General features: G+C 49.8%; 2 protein-coding genes across 2 annotated transcripts in view; one reads left to right on the top strand and one right to left on the bottom strand.

Moving 5' to 3' along the window:
• Positions 1 to 4150, top strand: part of Epg5 (ectopic P-granules 5 autophagy tethering factor) — a 112666-nt gene extending 108516 nt beyond the window's left edge. Inside the window, exon 44 of the mRNA XM_052201343.1 lies at positions 117 to 4150. Within this exon, the coding sequence (XP_052057303.1) occupies positions 117 to 299 (183 nt within the window). The 3' untranslated portion in view covers positions 300 to 4150. The remainder of the gene's footprint in view (positions 1 to 116) is intronic.
• Positions 4151 to 8482: 4332 nt separating this feature from the next.
• Positions 8483 to 22005, bottom strand: Siglec15 (sialic acid binding Ig like lectin 15). The gene is made up of 6 exons (XM_052155663.1): positions 21954 to 22005; positions 13529 to 13588; positions 12768 to 13151; positions 11708 to 12079; positions 10577 to 10607; positions 8483 to 8780 (listed from the first exon to the last, which is right to left on the bottom strand). Exons 1-6 carry the CDS (start codon positions 22003 to 22005, stop codon positions 8618 to 8620), a joined length of 1062 nt encoding a protein of 353 aa, XP_052011623.1. The 3' UTR covers positions 8483 to 8617.
• Positions 22006 to 22617: the final 612 nt, after the last annotated feature.

Here is a 22617-nt window from a genome sequence, read left to right as displayed (position 1 = left end):
CCTCCCTGACTGCTCTCTTCTCTCAAGGCTCCCAGGGAATGACATAGTGATGGCAAGTATGGCCGTCAGGCGGTATACATTCTCAGAACAAGTCACCTGTCATGTGTGTCTTCTAGGTGCTGACGGCCCTTGAGTCCATGACCCTGAGTAAGCAGTATGTGGAGTACCAGGACCAGATACTGCACGCCGTCCAGTTTATAAGGCATCCTGGCCACTGCCTTCAGAACTCGAAGAGCTTCCTGGCCCTTCTTGTTAACCGTCTTTATCCAGAAGTGCATTATCTGGACAACATCCGGTAGTGAGGCTGAAGCCCTCGAGCCCCGTGTTGCCCCTTGTTTACAGTAGCCATGCTGTTGTGCATGTATCTTGCTCAGTTTCCCCACAGAGCTCAGTTCGGCCTGGAATCGACTCAGGTGCATTGGGAAGCGCAGATAGTCCTGGGTGTGGGCGTTATCTCTTACCGTGCAGCAGCCATTTTAGTGTGAATGTTCTTCCACAAGTGCAGCTAAGTTCCCCGAGTACAGACCACTCACATCTGGGGATGTGCCTGCCAGCTCCCTAAGAACAACAGAGTTCTTGGTGTGTCTGCACTTCTGTCTCCCTGCTTTGTTTAAATGTCAAGACTCCTGATGCCAGATCTGACCGCTTTGGGAGGCGTGAAGAGCCCTCTTTTGGAACTCCATTGTATTCTTCCGATGTGAAAATTCTGCATTTCTGAAATGTAGGGAAACACCAGCTTTAAAGTCTTCTGCTGCTGTTCTTTGAGTGGAGATGATACACTGGTTTAGTTCAGGAGTGGCGGCATGCGCCTGTCCTCTGGGCACATAGACGGCTGAAGCAGCAGGGTCACAAGGGTGAGGCAGTGTGAGGTGTGTATCAAGAGCATCTCAGCCAACACTCTGACCACAGTACACAGCACAGATGGTGACACATCCTCTGGAAGAGAGCTTGTCTGAAGTGATGTGACAGTGTACACTGGTGTGTTGTATTCGGTCCTTGCAGGGGGAGCACAGACAGCACTGACCACAACTGCCAGGGCACTGGAATCCTTTGGGTCTCCTCGTTCACAACGTTTTATTGGCCCTGTCTATGTGGAATTCCCAACACTTATAACTCTTGTTATAAGTTAGAGCCTTCTGCAGGCCCTACTGCAAGGGACACTGGGACTTTGTACTTCTTCCTTAGATAAAGTCAGATGAAGCTCATGGACGTACCGGAACATGTCCAGAGAGAAGGGGCCGGGTCACGGGAACCTGAGGAATGTGGCTCCTTGTGACCAGCCAGTCTCTCTGTCATTGCTAAGCCCCTCCCTGGCTGGCGCAGTGCTCTGCTCCCTCCGGAGCACTTGCTCATGTCACTTCCTGTAGAGTTCTTAGTTTGACTTGTCCATATAGTTATACTTCTCAAAAATGGCCCCAAATGGGTTTTGCAGGTCCAGCTTAAAATACGTCTCTCTTTTTATGGGTTTAGGCCTAGAAATATCTGTGAAAAATCTTTGAGTGGCCCCCCAAGAGCCTTGACTAAAGATGGGATATACAGTTAGTGGGGTTCCTCCCCTGCATTTGGAAGCTTGCAGGAACGTCTTATTGGACAGAGCAAGTCTGCCTAGTAGACAGTCTCGGAACACTGATGAAGGATGTTCCTATTCAGTGGCACAAAGTGTCCTTGTCCAGGAAGCTGTCCCAGCCTTCTTTATTCCTGCTCCTCTCCGCTTCCCAGGTCTGCCTTCCTCACTCCAATAGAAGCAAACCTTAGCAGCTGTAGACAGTTGAACAGCACCAGTGGGTCTGTGGCCAGAAAACACTGTTTGTGTGCTTACTCCAAGGAGAACCAAGTTACCAGTATCCTAGAATGTGAAATGTTTGTGTCATAGTGTGTACAGTTTAGAGAATCAATTAATATTGAAAGTTTATAATATTTGTAAATTTTATCTGTAAAAAGTATAAACAATAAATCAACCTTTGATTATAACTGATGAATCTGAACTGAAGGCTAATGTAGATTTTTATGACTGATAATAAATTTATTTGACTTTGTAACTGGTCAGTAAAAGTACCACCTTTTTCATCCTTGCTTAACATCTGAGAGTTATTTGCCTCAGAGTCTCTGAGAAGCACTGGGCTGTCTTTAACAACATGCGGCAATTCAGAACGAAGAGGGCTGCCTGCAGACAGGCTGCTGGCTGCTGAAAAAAAGCCAGGCTTTGCTAGGAAAATACGTCACGGCATCAGAGACAGTGATGGGCACTTGATGCCCTTGTCACCAAGCAAGGCCGTGACTGGGCAGTGTGGAAGGTGGACATCACAGACTCCAGAGCCTCCTGCAGCTTCCCAGGAACAATGGGAGTGCTGGCCTCAGTGGAAGTACCTCTGCCTCTCCCAGCATTGCCACCTCCTTGGAGTGCACACGTGGGGCGGAGAGGTGGTCCTGGCCTTCCTCCTCTACAGCCTCACTGGCTCAGGTGACAGCAGGGCCCAGTGGGGTGGTGCTGTGAAGACCAGAGCCCACAGTGCACATCTCTAAAGACCAGCGCCCATGGTGCACATCTCTAAAGCTCCTGTACACTTGACCTTGGCTCTAAACATGACTGGCAGGTGTCTGGCTGGTTATGCCTCCACCTCTCCTGTGTATTTTCATTTTTGGTGTCAGTGAACGTGGGGTGTAGAATCTTCCTGTAATTAGCCAGCAGACTTTCTCCTCCAAGGCCAACCAGTCTAAGCTCTGGTGAGTTTAAGCACTTTGTCTGAATCAAGATGATGACACTGGTTTTCAAAGGTATTTTCTAAAAATTATTTCTTCTGAAGCAGGAAGCCAATTGTCTAAATCATGGGCAGAATCAAGACACATATTAATACCTCAGATCCCTTAGTGGAGATCCTCACCCTCTCCCCCACCTGGCCGGTGTCTTGGAGTCCACTGCCGGCCCAGCCTTGACTGTGCCAGGACTCTCTGGTTCTGCGTATCTTGAGCCAGAATGGTCCCTTGCAACCTTGCCTGTTGGTTGTGGATCTGCCTGGAGCATCCAGGAAGGACCTGTTCTCAGTTACCTCAAGACATTCCTCCTGCCCCATCTTAGACCTTGCCTGCCCGGACCCCTTAGTCCTCTCTGCTAAGTGGCCAAAGTCCTTAGTCATCTTTGAATGTGATGTCCCAATAAAACTGCTTTTGGGGGCAGTCACACTACTGTGCCAAGGATTAGCAGTGCCAGAACTACAGTAGGACAAAGAAGATGTGAGAACACACTCAGCCCTCGCAGGCGATGCAGGGAGTGTGTATCCTTGCCCATTCATGCCTGGTGCTTTACTGCCTTATCCTGGACCCTGCCCTAAGAGCTGTCACCTCCCTAGGCCAGGCAGAGCGAATCGCTCTAGCACACACTTGGGTGGCATCGGTTCCCATTGTGCTCTCTAGTTGGCATGTTAACCTAGCCTCGAGTTAAGACACAGGCCTCTTTAGTAGTGGTCACTGCCCAAGACCAGTTTCCCTCGAGTATCTACTTGGTCAGTCCAGTGGTCAGGCCCTTTGACCTTCATCATGGATTATACCTGCTCTTTAGTGAGCTAATCGTCACAGCTCCTTTTAAGGTAATAGCTGACCATGTTAGGTGAGGCTCTTAGGGCTGGGGTCCTAAACAGGCTTGCGCAGGAGTCATGTAGCCAGGAGCAGGTCACGTGTTTATCCATAGTCTCCTTCACTCTGCACAGGTTCCTGATTCCTCATGAGGATAACTTGAAAAAATAAAACTTATGCTACTCCCTCCTATTCTACTGACGAAAGCGCTGATGTTGGTCGTAACTTACTTTTCAGTGTGTTACGTAAACCGCTGAGCACTGAAGAGAAGCTTGCTTTCAGGGGTTTCAGGTAATTTCTCCCGGAGATCAGTACTGTGTTGTGTCACCTCAGCTAGTGAGGCGAACTTTCCAACCACAGTTTGGCTCTGGCTCTTGCGCCCTCTCTGTCCTCTCACCCTTCCCCCTCTCCCCATTCCCTTCCCCCTTTCCACCTGCTCATGGCCTCCACTTCTCTACTCCTCTTCTGTCTCTTCCTCTCTCTGTCTCTACTATCCTCTCAACTCCCCTCCCCATGCCCTGAATAAACTCTATTGTATACTTAAAAAGGAAGGAAGGAAGGAAGGAAGAAAGAAACAAAGCCCGCCTCCAAAAACTACAGCTTTATTTTGGTCATTAACTGTGCAATATTTACTTCTTATTCATTGTTTAGTATTTTCAGTGCTTGTACAAAGGACTTTTTTTTTGGTATGATAGTGAGAAACTGGAAGCTGTGAGAATTAGTTAAGTGAAATTCTGCAAATAAAGGACATTGTGATTTGTCGTGCCCAGTCTGTCTGCATTGTTTTCAGCTGCTTGGCAGGCCTTCTCATACAGGCCTTCTCGTACGTAAATCACACTGAGAGAACTTTTAAGTTAGTTGATTTGTGACAGCTAAGTCTTTGTTTTGTTTTAATATTTCACTACAATGGTAAGACAGACCTCCAGTTTCAAAGAGAACATTTCTAACTCAGTGTGTGTGTGTGTGTGGGGGGGGGCAGTTAGGAACTGGTATGGACGGGAAACCATCAAATCAAAAGAACCCTTGATAGCTGGAATCTGTGAGGTGGCCTTGACCTGTTCAGGAGGACCTTGGAAGCTGCACAAAGGCTCCCACGGTCTGTGATGGACAGAAATGTCTGAGTGCTGAGAGGCAAGAGTGCCTGCAATGGGAATCTGCCTTCAGTGTTGGCATGCTGCGGTTCCTCCCTAGCACCCGGGCCGTGGACACAAAAGATACACCTGGAAAGGGCCAAGCTGTGGTTGGAGGATTGGCAGATTACATATAGGATTAACTGTGATTTGTGATTCAACAATGACAGAGCCATCTGGGTATGGGGCATGTCTCCCCATCTTTGTGTGGGACCATGGGTTGAAGAACCAGAAGGTTCCAGACGTGCACCACATTGGGAAGTGCCTTCTTGAAAGCAATTTGTCTTTGGGATCCTTCCCTTGACACCTGACCTACCAGAGTGTGATGACTTGTGTCTTATTCTGGTCCCTGCTTGCCTGTGGACAATCTGAGCTGCTCAGAGATCAGATTTGGGTGGACAGACATCTCATCCCATCTAGGTCTTGGGGATAGCTCAGAGATGGTCACAGGCTAGTCCATCGCTGTGCTTTCTAGAAACTAGTCACGAGGCTGCCCTGGGCAGCATAGCAGTCTAATAAAGGAGATGGCAGCTCTCCTTGGCTCCCCTATTGCCCATCACCAGAACCACTGCCATGGGGTGTTCCCCTGAGGACTGTTGCTTTCAAGAAGGCTACTGCACATAAGTCAGTCAGCAAAGACCACCACCATGATCTAAGCCCAGTATACCAGAGAGCAAAGAGACTTCAGCTGGCCTCAGAACCAGCTGGGTTCTGGCTGTAAACAAACTAAAGGATATAATTCGAGGAAAATAGGGAAAAATGCAAATATGGATTGTAAAGTAGGTTCACTAAATGAACACACAGGACATGGCACACACGGTCTTCACGGTATTTAGGTTCATGAAGAAGCAGGAAGTATGCTGCCAATTTGCACATGGTTCACCCAGATACACAGTAAACAAACAAAAGATCACAGCAGCCCATGAGTGATGTTGAATGGAGGTGGTGGACGTGGGTGGTTTTTTTCCCAGCTTTTTCGTTTGTTTGTTTTGGGAGGGTGGTTGAAAAAGACTTAAAAGCCTTGGGAGTAAAACCTCCTGAAGACATTGCTTAAAGTTCTAGTTCCTTCCCTTCCCTGTGGGTTGGCAGGGCCAATTGATGCTCAACATAGATATTTATTTAAACAGCTCCCTAGGTGTCCTGACACAGGTATCCCTCGGGTCCCACTAGGAAGATGATGGATGGAAGAGGCAGCCCTGCCCAGCAGCACCAGGAGGCTAGCACTGTACTCAGTCCCTTGAGTGCCAACTTCTGTTACTTTCACCCCTGCCAAGGCTGTAACAGGTCCCCAGACCTGAGCACAACTCCAGGATGAAAGTACTGTTCGGGCCATACAACTCAGCACGTAGACAGCACTGCCTGCTAAAACAAGAACAAAGACCCAATCCATCAATGTCCATGGTTGTGGGAAAGTCTAAATGTACTAACCTTGCCTTTGGACTTCTGTACTTCTGCTTCTGCCTAACTGTTGTTGACTGAAGTATGTCAGTCAGCATATGGTTTCCATGCTTAAGCATTCACCATGAGAACAGCTTGGTGCTGTACCCGGATCCCTAACACCCTGTATAGTCGCTGGCTGGCTAATAGGGACTTATTATTGGCCTAAACCCATGTCCCAGCCCACAACAGGGAAGCCCTCCATCCACGAGTATTCTGCCCACTTGGGCCACACCTTGGCTCTTCCTTCATGCTCCAGAAACTAATAACTGCATCTATACCATGCCATCTCTGCTTGGGTTGTCTGTGTGCTGCAAATACCCCTCGTTCTTCCCTTCAGTCTCAACCCATGGTCTCCCCCATCAGCACAGCCAATCCATATCATCTTTGCGTATGCTCTTCTTGTGAAGACTGGGTCAGTTAACCCTTTATAAGCATGCTTTAAGACTCATGGTGTATGTCCAACCTTGAGAGTCTCTGGAAGGGCTTACTGTAGGGTCAACCATTCTCATTTAGGACTTGTTCTCTTGGATGAACAGTAGGATGTCTCAGAGAGGATTCTTTTTTACCGTCAGTCTAGTGATTCACATCACGGATGGATTCCTGCGATCTGGGTTCCCAGTTAACAATAGCGAATCTCCTTGCCAGTCTGTGATAAGAGTGGGGTGGGTGTGATGGCTATTCTTGGTTGATAACTTGACTACATAAGGTCTTAACAAAACCCAAACAGCTGGACACACCTGAGAGAGATTAATTAAATCATTTGAAGTGTTCCACCTTTAATCTGGGCCACATCTTCTGCTGGCAGCTTATAGAAAGACATGGAAGATGGATGCTTTCTCTCCCTTCCTGCTTGCTTGTGCTTGAGAGTCCATTCTTTAGCTGTGTTAGAGCGGATTCTGGTGTATACTAAAGACTAGCTGAGATGTCCTGCCTCGCAGACCTAACTAGTAGATTCTTCAACTTTCCTTTGGTAGTCAGGCATTGGTGGACTAGCTGGGCCACGGCCTGTGAGCTTCCTCCTTTCTCTTTATCCCCTTCCCTCACCCCTCTTCAAATACTTATCCCACAAATTCTGTCCCTCTAGAGAACCCTGACTGATACAGTGCAAAACAAAGACCATTTTCGGCTACCATAGTTTCAGGACTTGTTGGTGCCATACACCTTAACTCATCCTGACTGATAATGATGCCTTCTTCAGTTTCATAACCCTGAATGCCAATTCCCAACACAATATGGAATCCATAATTCATACAATTTTCTTGGCTCTGAAAACAGCTCCAAAGACTAGTGACGATCTAGTCCATATCCTAACCGCATCCCTATATTCTTCCTTGGTGACACAAGGCCCTTGATAGAGCTGCTATAATGCTCCCATCTGTAAGCAGGTCCAGATGTCAACCCCTGCACTTTCTTAACAGCTCTCGATGGATCCTGAAATAACTGTGAACTGTCATCACCCTTGGCTGAGCTTGGCCTTGACTGAAGCTCTGGTGCAGTGAGAAGCCTGAAGACCAATTGCCCTCAACACAAAGATGCTGTCCCCCCCCCCCCGCCCCCCAAAAACATGGTCTCCTTAGCCTCCTGTCTTGTGGCTTACTTGGTCCCAAGTACACCTGTCTCCTTTAATGGGGCCAACAAGTGCACACTGAAGTGTAAATAAGGAAAGCACCATTCTTGAAGTTAGCTTGGGTGAGCTTGGGAAACTGGGGAGGCATTGCCAGTCCTCCTGGAGTTTCACATCCTAGGAGGGAGTGCGCTCCCGAGAGAGGTCAGAGTCACAGCTGCCTTAACCATTGGGACCCAGAGCCCCTTCAGGCCTCCCAGGTTTTGACATATAGCTTTTAGACACTTTGAGACTTTGGGTCCCAGCTCAATGAAGTGTGGGTCAGCCGATAGGATCACAGGTGGGCACAGGGCTGGAGCAGTCTGTGTGGAGATCGCAGGAGGCAGGGGCTCCCAGCTTCTTCTTGCTATCGTGTCCAGGGTTTGCTATAGCTCTGATCAGTTGGCACAGCTCCAGCCTCAAGCAGTTCTCTGGAGTGCTTTGTTCTCCAAAAGGCTGAGCAGTGCCACACCTACCTAAGAATCCAGCAAGTCCAGAGGCCCACCTTTGGGCTAGAGTTGGAGCGTATGCGGGCCCTTCAGTTCTTCGATTTCTTCAGGGAGAAGCTGAGCCCCAGATAGGTGAAGGAATTGCTTGGTCCTCTCTGCAAGTCCATGACAGAGCAGACTAGAGCCTGGGCTTCCAGACCCTGTCTACTTTACTATGTAGTCCTAAGTAAGAAGAAAAAACAAAAAACAAAAAAAAACCAAGGGGAGTTTTTCTAGAAGTTTCATGCTGAGGCTCATGTGGGCATACAGATACACCCAGATTGCTGGCTCCACTGGCACAATACCGCGGGGCTCTGAACCTCTGTGAGCAGGGCCCTGGTCCCCTTGGATGTTGCCTGGCACATGGCTGCCAAGGAACCTGAGAATTATGAGCTGTTCAGGTCTAGCCTGGTACTGTCCTTTATCTTTTCATGGTGAAGGACTGTATGGTGGTGGCTGAGGAGCTCCTCACAGCAAGCACGTGGCAGCTGGTGGCCTGGGGGAGTCACCTGGCTCAAATTTTCATAATTGGACTCCTGAGCCTGAGACCTGTAGACAGGAGAACATTGACTTACCACCCAATATTTGGCGAGGTCCTTGATTTCCCAAGCTGTGCCCCCAGCAACAGGTAGGTCAAGGAAGCTACCATACAGGAGGCAGTAGAGCCAAACCCATCAAGGCGGGTGAGGGGGGGAGGGGGAAATGGGGGATTGATTAATGTAAGACAGGAATGCAGCTGGTGGCAGCTTCCTCTACCAGTTACCACTTCCTACAAAGTAACTATGTCAGAGGTTTCAAAAACCAGCACCATGTCTCCAGTCTCCTCAGATCTGACTGCTTTCCAGACATCACTACCTCTAGCTTCCCACACACTGTGTGAGACAAAGCATCCTTCCCTTACTCCATTCCTTCCTGGTCTCTGTGACTAGGACTCAGCTCTAACTCTGGTATCCTGCTTTCTTCCCTTAACCTCAGAGAGTCCCTTCCCCTGATTGCTGTCAGACAGAAGGAACAGCAGCCTCTTTCTGGGTCTGCTTCTTGGGCCCTTCTGTTCAGATTCAACCGCTCATGAATATGACCTCAAACCATTCTGATTTCCACCTCACCCAGAATCATCACAACCTTGCCATCTCAAGCCACATTTCCATGCCGCCCTCATGGCTGTGTCCATTCCAAATCCCACCTGACCTTTCGACTTAACAGTTTTCTGTTGCAGGATATTTGATCACACTGTGAACCCTGAGAGATTGTGTTATTGACTGAAAAAAAAAAACTGTTTCTAGTAGTGGTGTGGACTCAACCCTTAGCACACACCTTTAAACCCAAACAATGAAAGTGAAGTTAGTTTGTAGAGGGAAGCACCCATGCTTGTAAGGGATGCCTGAATGAGTGACAGACAAAGTGAGGAATCAGAGAAAGATTTGACAAAATTAGATACGCCCAACTCTCACTGAGAAGAGAGAGGAAAGGGAAGCTACTTAAGGGAGCAGTGCTCAGAGGTTAAGAGCACTGACTGCTCTTCCAGAGGACCTGAGTTCAATTCCCAGCAACCACATGGTGGCTCACAACCATCTATAATGGGATCCAATGCCCTCTTCTGGTATGTGGGAAGAGAGTGACAATGTTTCACATTTATAAAAAAATAAATAATCTTTTAAAAAAAGCAAAAGAAAAAGGAGAGGAGGCAGTTCTACTGGGACAACTGTAGGCTGAAGAGAGGACAAAACAGAATGAGAAGGAGCCAGAAGATTAGAACATATTGCCAAAGTTAGCATGAGGTCAAGCAGAGCAATTCAGGAGAGGCCCAAGAGAGAGGCCAGATTGGATCAGTCAGCTGGGAGAGGGGTTTGAGCAGAACAGCTGTGCTGACCATCCAGATCTCAGAAAGAGCTGGAAAGGGTGAGCTTACTCAGCAGCAAGTCTCAGAGGCTGAAAGCATTCTAGGCCTAGATTAGATTGTACGAGGCAGAAGCTTCCAGGACTAGGCAGTAAGCCTCAGAGATGATAATAACTTCAGGAGAATAAAAGATCCTTTTACAGTTTTTACTCTTGGGATATCCCTATCACGTTGGCTACAGGCGCCAGCTTGCTGTCTTCAGGGCCATGTCTTCAAAGAAAATATATAGATTTAAAGTATGGCCAACTGGCTTTATCACAAGTTCTGTGGTGTGCTGGATGGAGGAGCAGGGTGCTTTGGGTGTGACCCAGGCCCTGGTCCAGCCTACTACCCTAGCCTTGACCTGTGCCTACTTTTTCCTCTGTGTACTCCCAGTTCTGAGAAACTGGCATCCCTGGGCCAATGAGATAGGCAGAGGTGAGGTGGGGGAAGGGCAGTGAGTACTTACCGTGGAGTGGCGTCCTGGGCGACCAGGTGATCTATGTGAGGGACATGGAGAAAGAGGAGGTGTGAATTTGCACAGTGGCCCCCAGCCTCACCTGTCAGCTACACACTCTGCCCCTCCCCGCTGTGAGAAGTGGTCCCCAGGAAATGTGCAACATGCAGCAAGCAGTTGGATCGGATTGCTGGCTGGAGTGACTTAACCTGATACGTGGTGTGGTTAACTTGACAGGGTGGGGGTGGGGGGTTAAGAGAGATGTGGTCCAGCAGAACAAAACTGCCTTTCTGGTGACCCTGAAACACAAGATGCTTGAGAAGTTTGACGGACCAGCAAGAATGGCAGGCTCACAGCAGGGATAGCATCTGGGGCCCGAAGGCAAATTCTGTGTTGCATCCCTGGAGAGTTGGAGGCTAACCTTATTGGTCTGCCAGGACTGAGGGGCTCTGAGAGATCCCTCCCTTTCCCGGGTGCCCAGCAGATGCCCCATCAAGGTCAGGGCCAGCAGCATGGAGAGACTCTAAAGTGCTTGGGTTCCCATGCCAGGTGTGCCATTTATGATTTCCAAGCTCATGTGTCCTGAGGTTTTTTTGGCTAAACTCTCCTAACTTACTAAGACCTCAGAATTGCAGGCTATCCCCTGCCTTCTGCAGTTTCCGGGGTCTGTGAGAACCCTTCTCATGGGAGTACTGCAAAGATCTGCCGACTCAGTCCTTCACCGTCTGGCAGGGAATCACCATTAGAGGATCTTTGCGTTCCCAGCATCATGGTCCATAACTTCAGGGCCTCAAGATTAAAGGCCCTGAATTAAAGTTAAAATTTAAGTTAAAGTTAAAAAGTAAGGGAGAAGCCTGAGGCCCGACCTTTATAAGACACCGATTTGTGGTATGGTAGTTAGTAAAAGAAGTGTTGGAGAGCTGACCTGTCTCTTTGCGACTCTGCAAAAGGCAAGATACTTTGCAGAGCCTCAGTTTTCTAGCTGCAAAGAGCTCCACCTCATGGGCTCCGGGCAGAGAGAAGGGACTGAGCTGCTGCAGGTGCAGAAAGGATGTTCTGATGTGCCATGTCAGGCGGACTGGCAGAAAGAGGAGGGAACCTTCTCTCCCCCCTCTCCCCCACCCAGATCTGAGGTGCACCCACCTAGTCGGCGGCGGGTGGCACGTGCACCCAGAACGCCAAGCAGCAGCAAGGCCTTGAGGCCCAGCGCCCCCAACAGGAGCACCAGGGTCGAGGCTCCCGTGGTGGCATGAAAACGGAACAGGTAGACGCTGGCCTCTGCGCGGCCCAGGCTATTGGCTGCCGTGCACGTGTAGCGGCCATCGCGGATCAGCGCGGGCAACTCGGCGGTCACCTGGTGGCCGTGACCCTGGCCCTGCACCGCAGCGGAGCTGTTGCCCAGGGCGGGACCGGACCAGGCTAGGGCAGGCGGGGGCTCCCCCTCCGCGGTGCAGAGCGCGCGGAAGGCGTGCGCGGGGTCGGGCAGCACTGAGATGTTGACGATCCGCGGCGCAGCTGCGGGGGAAGAAGGTCGGTGTGGGTCACCTGACAAAGGACAACGCCTCATGGGAGCGTGAGAGAGTCGACGGTTTGGTTAAACAAGGGAAAGCGCCACCCTGCCTCGCTCCCCGCTAAGCTGGAGGGAGGAGGTAAGGGACTGCCCAGAGCTGGGCTCCTGGGCTCCAGGCTGCCTGGGTCCTATTGTAGCCATGGTTTTAGCATGCTGTTTCTCTTCTCTGCCTCAGTTTCTCCATGTGTAAAATGGTGATCACAGTTGCTCTTATTTTATGGGCTCACTGAGATTTGGCAAACCAATACTCGTGTGTTGCGTGGACTGTCGGGCTTGCAGCTGGTGCCCACCAAAGGGTCACAACTCAGGGAGGGGCCAGTTGCAGCACAGTGCTCTTGGGATAGGGGATGTACAGGGTTGGGTTGGGGTGGGGATGAGAAATCCTTCATTGCAGGCGGCGCGCTTCCTGCTGCAATTGTTAAAGTCTTTGGAATTATTGATTGCTTGTTTTTCAATCCTACCGGTATTTACGAGCATCTGGACACCACCCACTAGCCCCAGCCCGGCCATTCCTGGGATCCGAGTTCTCCATTCAACCAAGTTCTCAGAGGCCTCCCTAGCACCCAGTACGCTCTCCGGACAGGAATGTGGGGAAGTGGGGCCCCACACCCCTCAGCCGCCAGCCCGCCTCACCAGTCACGCGCAGCCGGACCCCGTGGCGGCTCTCATAGCGATCGTGGGCGTCGCCGGTGAACTCCACGCGGCAGAAGTAGCGGCCACTGTCCGCCAGGGCGAGGCGCTCGACCCGTAGGGACAGGTCGTTGCGGCGCGGGTTGCCCAGCAGGCGGAAGCGGCCGTGCAGGCTCAGCGCCGTCTGGCACAGCTCGCTGCCCGGAGCCGCGGTGCAGCGGAACACCTGCGGGCCCGCGTACGGCTCGCCCGAGCGCCAGATGGCCGTCAGCGGCCCGTCGTAGTGGCGGTGCGGGTGCGTGAAGGTGCAGGGCAGCACCGCCGCGTCGCCAGCCTCCGCGTTCACCTCCGCGGGCACCTGCATGGACCAGCGCTGCGCCGGAGCATCTGCCGACAGAGACACATCAGACTTAGCCTGGGGGGAGGGGGACCCAGTCCTTGACCTCTGGTGGCATCTCCACTCGACTCCCGGAGGCAGGGCTGCAAACACTAGGACTCAGGCAGTACTCAGTTCCTTTTTGCCGGAACCCCACTTTCTGACTTTAAAGCATCTCCCTAGACACACTCTACCCTGAATAAAAGGAAGGGGGTCAGACGGGAGAGTTCCTAGAATCCCCAGAGTCCCCAGAGCCTCACTCGCGGGGGTTTGCCTCATCCTGGCGTATAAGCCAGTGACCCTTTGGTATTTCTCCCCATCAAAAAGAGTTGCTGAGATACTATGGTATCCCATATTACAGGATCCCTATGATGATAAGATCACTTACTGTGCGCCTCTGTACTGAGCATATTCCCAGAAGCCTCTCTTCTAGTTTTCACAAATGATCCTAGAGATAAATGCAGACATCCCGTTACATGTTAATAAACCGAGGCACAGAAAAGTTAAATAATTGAAGTCACAGCTAGGTTGAGGCAAAGTCCACGTTGGACTCAGACCATAGCCTGCACTATAGTGTCCTAGAGGCATGAAGCTGAGCGTGGGGAAGGAAGGCGCTAACAGTCTTTATTTGTAGATGAGAAACCGAGGCCGTAGAGTGGGGAACAGGCTTTGAAGCACACCTGTAGGGTTGGTAGGAACAAGTTCCTTTAGAACCAGAGCCAGCCCAAGTGAACTGCATCCTGGCTGGCTACTTAAAAGGCCAGTGTTGAGGCAGAGAAAGGAGAGAGCTGCGTGGTGGGTACTTAAACATGGTGGGCACTTTAACATGGTGGGCACTTTAACATGGTGGGCACTTAAACATGGTGGGTGGGGACTTTACCGCCTCTCTGCTCTGTGCAAGGTGCACACTGCATTGTTCCTCTAGACCAGTGCTTCTCAACCTTCCCAGTGCTGCAACCCTTTAATACAGTTTCTCATGTCGTGGGGACCCCAACCATAAAATTATTTCTGTTGCCACTGGAGTTTTGGTACTGTTATGAATCATAATATAAATATCTGATATGCATAGGGTCTTAGGTGACTCCTGTGAATGGGTCAATCAAACCCCAAAGGGCGTGCGGTCCACAGGTTGAGGACCTCTGCTCCAGCCTCACTTTCCCTATCTTCTATCCCATGAACGATGTTGTGGAGCCAAAGGGATGTGGAATCTGAGCCCTGCTTCCAGGTCACCCAGTGCTGGCAAACCACGGGGCCTTGTGTTGCTGTGGCTATGGAGGTGCAAGTGCTCAGAAGGTTATGCCAGGGGTGGTACCTCCCCAAGAGGAGGCAGGCGGTTGAGCCTGCCCAGCCAGTGCCCTGGGGCACAGTGCACAAAAGGGACCTTTGCGGTAAATCTGAATTGTTTTATACACAGTCCCTTTGTTTATATCATGCCGTCTGTCCTGAAAGCAGCCAAGAGGAGAAAGACAGGGCAGAGAGTGTTATAGATGTATAAATAAAGGCCAATGTCCGGGAAAGAGGAAAGCCAGTTTTTCCTGATGCTAAGCCCAGTGCTCTCTGCGGTCAGTGAGCCACACTGACTTCTCGGGTTGGAATACCCTCAAGCCACCACAGCTAGTCCATCTCCTGTGGACAGACAGGATACTGTGCATAGAACCAGCTTAGAACGGCCACTGCTGCCGGCCATGTGCACGTCCAGACTGCCCTTGCAGAAGCGCATTATGGCCACACTTGGACCTTTTCTGATGGGAGAGGATGGCTCACCTGCTCCTCCCCACCTTTCCCCTTCTATCCAAGCTCTGCCCCCCGCCCCCCGGTGACCCTAGTGCACTGTGCCTGCAGAGTGCAGCAAGTTCTAGTGCACCTCAGGCTCGGTGCTGGATGCCCAATCGGATTCTGCTGCGGGCACAGAGCCGGAAGACCATTGAGTTAAACCACTGTCTTATTTCACATGGTCTGTCCTTAGGCTTAATCTCTTTTCGCTCTGGACAAGTTGAATTACGAGTTTGAATTCAAGTGGAGGGCTTGGCGGTTATCCTTAGTAAGAATTTGTTTGTTCAGCTGCCTTTCAAATGTGAGAAACCTGTATGAAGATTGCGTTGATCCTGTCAGGACTTCTAGCTGAAGAAAGTTTCCTCAGGTTTGTGTGTCTGTCTGACAACATAGCTCAGACTGGCCTGGAATTCACTGTATATTCTGATCTGACTTAAATTTATATCAGTTTTTTTGCTGTAGTCTCTTGAGTACTGTATTACAGGCATAAATCACCATGCGTTGTTTGTTTTTGGATTAAGGTCTCCCTATGTGGTTCAAATAGGCCTTGAACTTGCAATCTTCCTGCCTCGGATTCCTAATGGCTGGGACTATGAATGTGCACCCTCAGCCCCTGCCTCAGTTTTCCTGTCCTTCCTACCCTCTGTGACCTTACGCTTGAACTTTGCATCTTGCAGGCTCATGGAGTCAGGCATGGATTGCCTACACATTGTCTGCTATTGTGCATTCATCAATTCTGCAAACATTTATTGGATACTTCCGCACGCCATGCCAGGTGCTGTGATATAAGCTGTGGGGACAAAGATGAACAGGGTCTCCTATCATCGAGCTGGAGAAAAGATCAGTGAACACATATTTATGCTGTTCTCTGCCAGGTGCTCTGATGAAAGACACAGACAATGTTGCCTTTGTCTGAACATGGTTACCAGCCCATTTTCATTTGCCAGATCTTTCCTATTCAACCTCTGTTATCTGATGAATCACTCTTGCCAGAATATTCTTCTCTGAGCACCAAACCTAGCTCTGGCATCTCTTCCCTGTACCCTGGGATGAAAGGGTGGAAAGGTGACTGGTGGAAAGAGTCTGCAGGGACTGGATGTGGCAGGCAGGGGTTGTAGAACCCAACGGAGAGGAGGTATATGTGTGCAGAGGCCAGAGAATGAATTCCACGGAGACCTGGGCTTAACGGTCTGTGCACAGCGAGCAGGGAAACCAAGCCGTAAGGTATGACCGTGATATCCATGGAGGTGTGTGCCTGTAGCCCCGGCACTCAGGAAGAGGATCACTGGGAGTTCAAGGCCACTCTTATCTACTTAGGGAGTTGAAGATACTTGGGACCCTGTCTCAAAACACTGGAAAAGGAAAGCATGAAGCACAGATGTGAGCAGAGGAGAGAGGGCATGATGGGCTGTGGAGGCCAGATTGCTGAAGAGTGGGGCTTGTTGGGAGTCATTCTCCATCTCATTTAAAACACACAACAACCCCATGAGATGTCATCTCTGGCCCATTTTAGAGAAGGGGGAACTGGGGGCTTGGAAGGCTCAAGGGACTTCTTAAAGTCAGCTGGTGACTGACCAATAGCAGAGCCAAAGCTTGCCCCTGCTGGCTCTGCCTCCCTTGTTTATAGACTTACCCGCTCCCCTTAACCCCCCCCCCCCACCGTGCTCAGTTGCTTAAGAACGGGTGCAAACTATTCTTTTGTTCCTTATGGAAAAAAAAAAGTTCTGATCAAGTTCTGTTCACTTGATTAAACAAAAATAAAACAAGCTGCATAGTTTAAACTCTAGAGACATGGCTTTTTTTTTTTTTTTAATGCCCCAGCGTGGGGAAATCGAGGGTGGGTGGGTGGGAGTGGGTTGTGTAGATGGGCATATTCTTGGAGGCAGGGGGTGGGAAGATGGGTTGGGGGTTTTCAGGGAGGGGGGAAACTGGGAAAGAGTATAACATTTGAATTGTAGATGAAGAATATATTCAATAAAAAATAATGAAAGAAAAGGTTGCAGTGGCTAATACAGTATCTCCTTGCTATTTCTCCAACCTTCTCTGTAAACTACTTGATACATTCAGAAGCTCACACAGGTTTGCAACACTTCTCCACCGGCTCTCCACCTGCTCACTGCCTGGCATGCCTACAGCTAGTGATAGTAACATTTAAGATTTTCAATAAAAAAGCCCCCAAAGGGGGAGGGGTCTTGCAAGAAAAAAACTTTTGTCCTGAAGTTTGGGGAAAATTCCCCTAGTTACTCACTCCAGTGATGAACTCTGAATTACCACACCAATACCAAAAGTAGCCAGAGGAGGCCAGGATCCTGGGTAGGCCTGTGGTGAGGGCTCTGCTGCATGCGGAAGGCATGCTGGTGACAGGTTGCTTCAGTTGCCTTTGCCAGGGGGTGGGGGATGGGGGTGGGGGATGGGAGGTGGGGAGTGGGGGGGTGGGGGGTGGGGGTGGGGAATGGGAGGGAAAATGGTAACAGAGGCTACACTTAGCCACTTTAACATCAGGCAGCATGCCTCTGCGAATTCCTCCCAGATCTTCATTCTGCTGTGAAATATTCTAAAGTGTGCTCTAAATGGATGGCCCAGGTAGAGTTGGTTCTAGGACCCTAAGGGGACACTGAGACCCTCTATTGAGAGGCTCTGTCTTGGCTCCCATTAGCAGATACACTGCTTCCTGCTCACTGGCTGAGTGGGTTCAAAAGAGAGATGCTCTGTCTTAGGCAGAATCCTCAGGGCCACCCTGAGGACTCAAGGCAGAAGGCGAGAAGTCCTTAGCAGGTGTTGTCCAGAGAACAAAGGCATTTGCTTTGGCAGAGCTCCTAGCTCCTGGCATCTGGTTTGCCATCACCTCTGGTAGCTCTTGACTGCCTGCTAAGAAGTGGCAGGGATGACTCTTCATCATCCTGATTGGGACTGTGGCTCTTTCCGTAGAGTCTCTGCTGTGTGTGTTGTGTCTAGAAGCATTCAGGGGTCAATGAGAAGCCCATGTTCTCGCTGCCCAAAGTATCTGTCTCCAGAGCTGGGCCACCAGGGATGGTGGCCATGCCAGCTTTGGGGCAGCTGAGCCTAGGTGACCATTCCAGCTCTGGTAAGGAAAATATAAACTGAAATGTTAGAAAGTGGTTTCTGTTTCTAAGGCCATTTAAGGCAGCAAGGAATGACAGCAAACATTCTCTAAGCCAGGAAGGAATCATCGGAAACAATGAAATGCCAGAGCAGACATGATATCGTAAAAAATACCATTTACAGGAGGAAAGCCATAGAACCGTGACTCACCATGACCTCATATCAGGCTGAGTGACAGGTGCTTCATTACAAGATAGCCCAGGGATGAAATGGCCAGCAGTGATGTTCCGGGGAGGAATAAACCCAGAGAGTTCTAACTCATCATGGCTGTGCTTTGGGCTGTGTACTACACACAGGGTGAAAGCTCATTGTCTTCAATGCTGTCTTGTTTCTAAGGCACATCCCTTAGATGGAGCGGCAGGGCCTCCAGCCCTGGCTTGGAGTTGACTGTGGGGCCTTTTGGTGAGCCTGTTGGCTTGCTAGGTCCTCCATGAAAAACTTTCTGGATGTTTATTCAAGTGACCAAGTCTAAAATTCTGGCTAGCTGAGCATACCAGTTCTTCCTGCCACGATGCTATTCCTCCCGGGGACACAGTCGGTTCACGGTGACTTCCCACTTTGCATTCTCTCTCCAACTTTCAAAAGTTATGGTCCTAGTATTCAGTAGGCTGATGCAGGGAGATCTTAAATTTAGGGTCAGCCTAGGCCGCATAATAAGTCCTAGGCCAACCTGGATTATATAAGTCTCTCAAACAACTAAAAATTTAAGAAAAACAAAAGGAAAAAACCCCTCTTTGGTTTTAGATCTGAAAACCAAATTTGAATAAAATTGACAATGCATAGAATATTTTAGAACTATGTCTAGTTAAAAATTTTTAGGTATTTAAAAATAAGTCACCTGCTAACCAGTAAAGAGATTCTAATAAAGGTTCCACCTTACAGCTCCTGCAAGGGTATGTGTCATATGATCCACTGATGCTTGCCCCCCAAGGGGGCCTTCAGTTCCCACATCCTCTAGTTAGCTGGGAAGGGTTGAATGCATTGCCTCAAAAGCTCCCTGAAGTAGAAAGACAACAGAGCCCAGCTGCAGAAGGTGAGTTGAAACTGGACTGAATCAGGATTGGAAACCTTTGCTTTGGCCACCGCTGATCAAAGATTTCCACTGGTCCCACAGTGAGGAAGAAGGCAAGAATTTGCATGGAGTCTGTGTTGACTGTCTGAGAGGTGCTGAACACAATCGAACTGCTTTTCAGGTTGAGGTGGAGTAAGAACGGGCACCATTCAAGCATCTTCTGATGTTTCCATATGATTACATTAAAGGTCTACCAGATGGTCCAGACGGGAAAGTGAACCTAACCGTGGGGTAAGGGGCAAAAGAATGACACTTAAAAAAATAATGAGGTTGGCTATGGTGGCCTTTATAGGAGAGTTCTCTGTGATTTGAGAGTTGGGCGTGGAATGAGGGCAGGTGAGGAGTCACAGTGGACTGACTGTGCCTTCAGGCGGAATAGCATCATGTCCACGAGAATTGGAGTCCATCAAACACTTGTGTTTCTGTTCCTTTCCCCGCCTCCAGTGACTACATCTCCAGTGGACATGTAGTTAGCCTGAAGGGTACAGTTATATGTAAGGGACCATTTTCCTCAAAACCACCTGGGCACACTAGCAGGGCGTTTTCAAGCCTGGCTCCAGTGGTGGTCTCTTGGGCATTGTGGCACCCAGAGGCCAGGTTTGAGGAGAGATGCTATGCTCATCCTAATCATCAGACGTCACTGACAGGTGGCAGGCCTGGCTGGGGTATGCTGCTGTTCACTGATCAGCTTGTCCTACCTGGCTCTCCTGTTCTTCAGCCAGTTTTTGTTTGACCTTGCTGGTGGCAGGCTAGCTTGTCAGTGGAGAAAAGTTGAGAGGAGGAAGAAGCTATGGACAGCAGGGATTCTATCCTTTAATGATGTGCCTAGAAGGTTCCAAGATGGGTGTTTCTAAGGGATGTAACAGAAGGCCTGGTTGCTCTCCATCCCCCTCAGACATCTCCTTCAGCTCTGCCATGCGGGAGTGACGTGGCTGTGAGTGTGTCCCAGTCCCAAGCTGATGGAGACACAGGGCCACAGGCTGGTCCTGTCCTGCATCTAGTGCCCACCACAGGGTTTGTTCATGGAACTGCTCCCTGCCCTGGTCTTCAGGGTGGTTTTCTGGTTCTACTCTGCTTCCCTCCTCTACATAGGGCTTCCTCAGCTGAGCAGACTTTCCCACAGTGCTTGCTGGGAACAGGGAAGATCTACTCACTAAACTTTCCATTTCCCCCTTGCTTCAGTGATCTGGGTGACAGGGACTAGTTCTCTGGAGCTCATGAAAGGTAGACACCTGGCATTCCCATGGCTGATGAATACCAGGGCCCGCTATCAATTTTGTGTCCTTTGCAATTCATAGATCTGCTGATGCAGTTCGGACATGATTACCCCCTTAGATCCCACCCTAACAGAAAGATGTCTCAGTTGAATTGCCTGGGGAAAAGACAGACTTGACGGACCCCCCATCTCTTCCACCGTATGGCAGGGTATAAGCTGGAAGAGGGCTGGATACACACACACCAATGTTCATACATCGGTTCTACCTGACCCCATGTCAGCAGAGTTGACTGATGGCTCAGAATGCCATGTTATCAGCATGGCACATGGTGGCCATGCATGCAATGGAGCAGGCACTGCTGAGAAATGGTTATGAGGAGGATGTCCCAGGCTGGGGTTGGTGAAAGCACTGCTTGGGAGAGGAGGGCTTCTGAACTGTGTCTTTACCATTTGTCCTTGACACTCCCATTTGCAATGGCCTTGGCACCCCCCCTGAGAAGGCAGATGGCAAAGTTTGGTTCAGGGTCTTGCAGCCTGATTGTGATTCTGCAGGTCTTGGGTGGAGCTGAAGAGTTTGCATTTTAACTAATGTGCTCCCCAGATTCTGATGCAGGTAGACCTGATATCCCTTGAGAAGTACTGTTCCCAGAAAAGCGTTCCTACCCACCTCACAGTGTTTGTGATGGCTATTCCTAATTGTTAGCTTGACTACATCTGGAACGAACTACCATCCAGAAACGGAGGGGACGCCTGTGATCCAGATCTTGAGGCTGGAAGACACAGGCTTTTGATCTGGATATCTAGTTTTTAAGCTAGATCTTGATGCATAGGGCCTTGAAAAGTTTAGGCCCAGGCATGGTGGGATACACACCTTTAATCTGGGCCATCATACCTTTTGCTGTGGCCTACAAAAGGACAGTGCAAGAAGGAAGGGTTTGTTCTTCTTTGCCTGCTAGCACTTTCTTGCCCAGTACATCTGTTGGAACCTATGCCTTCAGGACTCGAACTTATACAAAAAGACCAGCTGAAACACCTAGCCTCGTGAGACTGAGCAACTACTAGATCCTTGGACTTCCCATTCACAGCTGCCCACTTTTGGCTTAGTTGAAATGCAGTCTGTAAGTCATTCAAATACATTCCCATAATATATAGAGATATTCTATAGGTTATGTACTCTAGAGAACCTGACTAATGTTTCTGTTAGGAGGTTAGTACAACCTTTATCTTTGGCCTGATTCCCCATATAGAACAATCTTCATGTTTGTTCCAACACACCCACAAACTGTTTTCTTCTTGTCCCTGAGGCGGTTGGATGCCAGCAACACCCAAAGTCTGTCCAGAGCCTGCACCATCTTCTTCATTCCAGGGATTTATTCCCCTTGCAGGAAAAGGACATGGCCTTTGTATAGGGGAGAACACTGAGGATTGTGAAATCAGGGCCCTGCCCCAAGTCACTTGGAAACCCTAAGACAAGACCAAGATCTGGCCCTCTGCCCTATGCCACCACAGCCCTGTAATCCGTAGCTTTTCTCCTAAACAGACCTGGAGGCCTGTGGGTAACCTCAGCTGCTGAGGTTTGAGGGTAGACCTAGCTAAGATTTATTCTTAGATCCAACAGGGGAAACTCACCCATCTGGAGCACACATGCCAAGCAGGCCAGGAGTTGGAGGGATCCCTCCATGCTCTGACGCCTGCAGACCCAGCAGCCCTCTCTACCCAGCCAGGTCACCACAGAGAACCTTCTTAGTGTGCTGTGACAAAGGCAGGTGGGTGTGCCCCGTGCCCAGTCCGCAGGCCCACTGGGCTCTGAGCAAGCTGGAGGGGCTGGGCAGTGGCAGCCAAGTGGCCAGCGGTGCGGTGTGAGTAGTCAGGACCCGTGCGCTTTAGTCATGTGGGAGACAAACAGGAAGCTCTGGTGTGAGGATCCCCGGGAAGGGCAGCAGAGCAGAGGGGGAGAAGCCAGGCTCTGCCCATCCAGCCTCCCCTCCTCTTCCCTCTCACTTCTCAAACATTTTTAGCAATTCTAGATGTTTTCTTTCCCTGACTCCCTTATTTTTCCTTCTTAAAAATATATTGTTTTCTGCAAATGCTCTGTCAAAGGGTTGAGGACCCTGTCCAAGTGGTAATAGAGATGTGAGGCTGTGGGAAGTTGTTGGGATTTGGTAGAAAAAGATTAGACTAGCAAGGACTAGCAGACGATTCTGTTTGTGACCAGACAGTCCAGAGGGTCTGTCTCCTACTGTAGCAGTTCTGTGGTTAATGGTTATGAGGATTACCTCTGAAAGGAATCTTG

This window comes from Apodemus sylvaticus, chromosome 13 (assembly GCF_947179515.1).
Source record: "Apodemus sylvaticus chromosome 13, mApoSyl1.1, whole genome shotgun sequence".
Lineage (NCBI taxonomy): Eukaryota > Metazoa > Chordata > Mammalia > Rodentia > Muridae > Apodemus > Apodemus sylvaticus.
The sequence above is the reverse complement of the archived record's forward strand: the minus strand, read 5'-3'. Positions and strand labels throughout refer to the sequence as shown.

Excerpts from the sequence above, each read along its gene's own strand:
- Siglec15 (XM_052155663.1), bottom strand. The coding sequence starts at position 22,005 with ATGGAGGGATCCCTCCAACTCCTGGCCTGCTTGGCATGTGTGCTCCAG. Across the intron at positions 13,152-13,528 it reads GCTCAGTACAGAGGCGCACA|ATGCTCCGGCGCAGCGCTGG; the intron begins GTAAGTGATCTT and ends CTCTGTCGGCAG. Across the intron at positions 8,781-10,576 it reads GCCCAGGACGCCACTCCACG|GTCTCAGGCTCAGGAGTCCA; the intron begins GTAAGTACTCAC and ends TCCTGTCTACAG.